The following is a 3,280-nucleotide window of genomic DNA, read 5'->3' on the forward strand; positions in this document are numbered from 1 at the left end:
GGGGGGGGGGGGGTTCCCCCCTCCCCACCACCTTTCATATTTTTATTTTATCGTGTTTTTCCCCCCTTAAGTTATTTTCTGTGTAAAAAGACAAAATAACTGTGAGAGGGCAAGACGAAAAGAAGAACAGTCACTTTTTTTACATAACATCAATGAAAAGAAACAAAAAACAAAGAAGGAAAAAAAGGAAGTTGGATGGGGGTTGGGGAGGAACGGGAGAAGGAAAGGTTTTATGATGATAAAACATTACGAAGGTGGGGTGGAAGGTGGGGGGAGGTGCAGATAGTTTTGTTCAGTAACACTGAAATTGGAGTGTAATGGTCTGGTTTGGTCAGTTAAAGTTGAGAGGTTAATGGGTGAGTAACTTACTTCACACACACACACTTGTTCTATTACACACATGCACGCACATACTTGTTCTACCACATGCATACACACACTTCTATTACACACACACGCGCTTGTTCTATCACATACACACACATACTTGTTCTATCACTCACACACAAACTTGTTCTATCACTTACATACACACACAAACAAGAAAGTCTTGCTCAAACACGCATTATTTTCTCACACACCAGGAAGTTCTGCTCTCTCTCTCTCATACACACAGGAAAGTCTTCCTCTCTCTCTCTCTCTCATACTAACATACACACACATCCCTCTGTCACTCATTTACACACACAAAAAAATGTCTTGCTTTAGTACACAATTCTCTCTCTACATTTATGTCTCTTTCTCTTTCTCTCTCTCTCTCTCACACACACACACAGGTGCAGGTGTGTGGTAAGAAGCTTGCTTCTCAGTCACCCGGTTCCGGGTTCAGTCCCACAGCATGGCACCTTGGGCAAGTGTCTCCTACTATAGCCTCAGGCTGTGTGGATTTGGTAGATGGAAACTGAAAGAAGCCTATCATATGTGTGTGTGTGTGTGTTTGTCCCACACTACCACTTGACAACTGGTATTGGTGGGTTTACATCCTGTGACTGGGTAGTTCAGCAAGAAGAGACTGATAAAATAAGTAAAAGGCTCTAAAAAAGTAGTAGTGGTGGTGGTGGTGGTGTTGAGTTGATTCGTCTGACTGAAATTTCTTCAAGGCCAGAAGTAGTAGAATGACCCCAGGATTATTACATTTCAAAAGAAAAGGTGACAGCTCAAGGGTGCAGAAGAGAATGGGAGACCGTGAGGGGTGGGGGTGGATGAGACCAATCAAAATCACTTCCTCCTCTCCCTCTCTCTCTCGAAATGATAATAACAGACCAAATTCTTAATTTCAATCTGGTTGGTGAGACAGCCACAGAGAGAAAAAAGCCAGGGCATTTATTTATATTAATTAATCTTCTCCTTAAGCGTGTTTACAGCACTTGCATTAAGCTGGATTTAGAGAAGAGAAGAGGAAAAAATACAAAAAAAAAAAGAAATAAAAAAAACCACTTGATAATTTAATTAAGACGTTATTAAAAAGTCTCTTTTTTTTTTCCTTATATTCTTTATTTCTTTATTTAATAGAGGAATGCTAGCAGCTAAACTAAAATCAACAAATAATCTACCCACCCCCACCCTCTCGGCTTGACTCAGATCCTGTCTTTTCCATTACGATAAAGCAATAAGCTTTCTCTACATGTTACCCCTTCTCCCCCCCCCCGTCAATTCCATTAAAACAACCTAGGGCAGGACGATCCCATTGCCTTTCATAGCAACATCTTCAATGGTTGATTTTCCTTTGTTACTACGTACTGCCAGGAGATGAACGGGGGGGGGGGGAATTGCTACTGTGTGGAGAGTAAGGGTCACCAAGACAGCGAGGAGGAGGGGTTACCACAGCATGGAGAATGGCAGTTACCATGACAGCAGGGGGTTACTACAGCATGGAGATTAACAGGATTATAACAGTAGGCAATTACCACAGTATGGAGAGTAAGGATTACCAAGAAAGTAGGGGGTAAACACAACATGGAGAGTGGCAGTTACCATGACAGCATGGGGTGCCACAGCATGGAGAGTTTGGGTTACCAAGACATGGAGAGTAGCAGTAACTAAAATGGAGTGGAATATGCCATGGTAGAAATAATGGAGGTTGCTGCAAGACAGGCAGCAGAGGTCAGCACAGAACGGATACTGGAAATCGTCACCGTATGGATGCAAGGTACATAATTACACCACCATTAAGATAAACACATTGTCGTACCACTAACAAGGTACCCTAATAGTGGTACACGTGGGACTACTAATAAGGTACCCTAATAGTGGTACACGTGGTACAACTAATAAGGGCAGCGAGTGGCAGAATCGTTAGCACGCCAGGCGAAATACCTAGTGGTATTTCGTCTGCCGTTACAATCTGAGTTCAAATTCCGCCAAGGAGAAAACATGGAACAAAGTTAAACGAGAGTTGATACTCACCTCCGGCTTTGTAGATTACATCCTCAAACGTAAAAGAAATCACTTCGTCCCCCCGTCGTAAAATGGTCCCAGTTTTGGTTTTCCCATTCTTCTTGGTCGGCTGTATGATAAAGGTAATTTCCTCAGCCTCATCGCTGTCCTCTCCGCTGGTAACCGGATGCCCATTCTCGGCTTTGTTTTCCTGAGATTTCCGAGTCGTCCGCTGCGAGCCCCCAGACCCATCGGTTGTCTGGTTAGAGGAGGGGCAGCTGACCGGTGGTGGCGGCGGCAGCGGTGGTTGGGGCTGTGGTTGTTGTTGTTGCTGCTGTTGTTGGCTGCTATTGCTGCTGCTACTGTTGCTGCTGCTGCTGCTATTGTTGTTGTTGTTGTTGTTGTTGTTACTACTGGAGTTTACCATTGAGTTGTTTTTGTTGTTGTTGTTAATGTCTTGTGTATTTTTCTGATATGGCCCCATCTAGCTGAGAGATGGAACACACTCTAAATTAGTACGGCATTAGACCAAAGGACCTGAAACAAAAGAAAAAACAAGAATAATCAACCGTTTACCATTCAAATTACTCTGCTTAATGTAATTTGCATTTTATCATTTTATCATTTCTTTGCCATTTAGACTGTGGCCATGCTGGAGCTCCACCTTGAGGAATTTTTAATTGAATGTATTGACCCCAGTCTCTTCTGCCAAACCGCCAAGTTACAGGGATGTAAAAACACCAGCACCGGTTGTCAAGCAGTGGTGGGGGACAAACACAAAGACACACAAGTGGAGATATATATAATGTACTGTTCCATGATGACTAAGCTGAGATGATAAACTTGTTATAAGACTTTGGCATGTTCTCAGCACAAAAAACTATTAGTAGCACATAAAAACATG

The 3,280-nt window shown here is 42.8% G+C and overlaps 1 protein-coding gene across 1 annotated transcript in view; it reads right to left on the reverse strand.

Moving 5' to 3' along the window:
* The window catches only part of LOC128247007 (arginine-glutamic acid dipeptide repeats protein-like), a gene marked incomplete at its 3' end in the record, with an annotated part of 231,787 nt that overhangs the window by 213,518 nt on the left and 14,989 nt on the right, over positions 1-3,280 (reverse strand). The window contains exon 2 of the mRNA XM_052976940.1: positions 2,407-2,913. Coding sequence (XP_052832900.1) covers positions 2,407-2,860 — 454 coding nt within the window. The remainder of the gene's footprint in view (positions 1-2,406; positions 2,914-3,280) is intronic.

Source organism: Octopus bimaculoides, chromosome 26 (assembly GCF_001194135.2).
Source record: "Octopus bimaculoides isolate UCB-OBI-ISO-001 chromosome 26, ASM119413v2, whole genome shotgun sequence".
Lineage (NCBI taxonomy): Eukaryota > Metazoa > Mollusca > Cephalopoda > Octopoda > Octopodidae > Octopus > Octopus bimaculoides.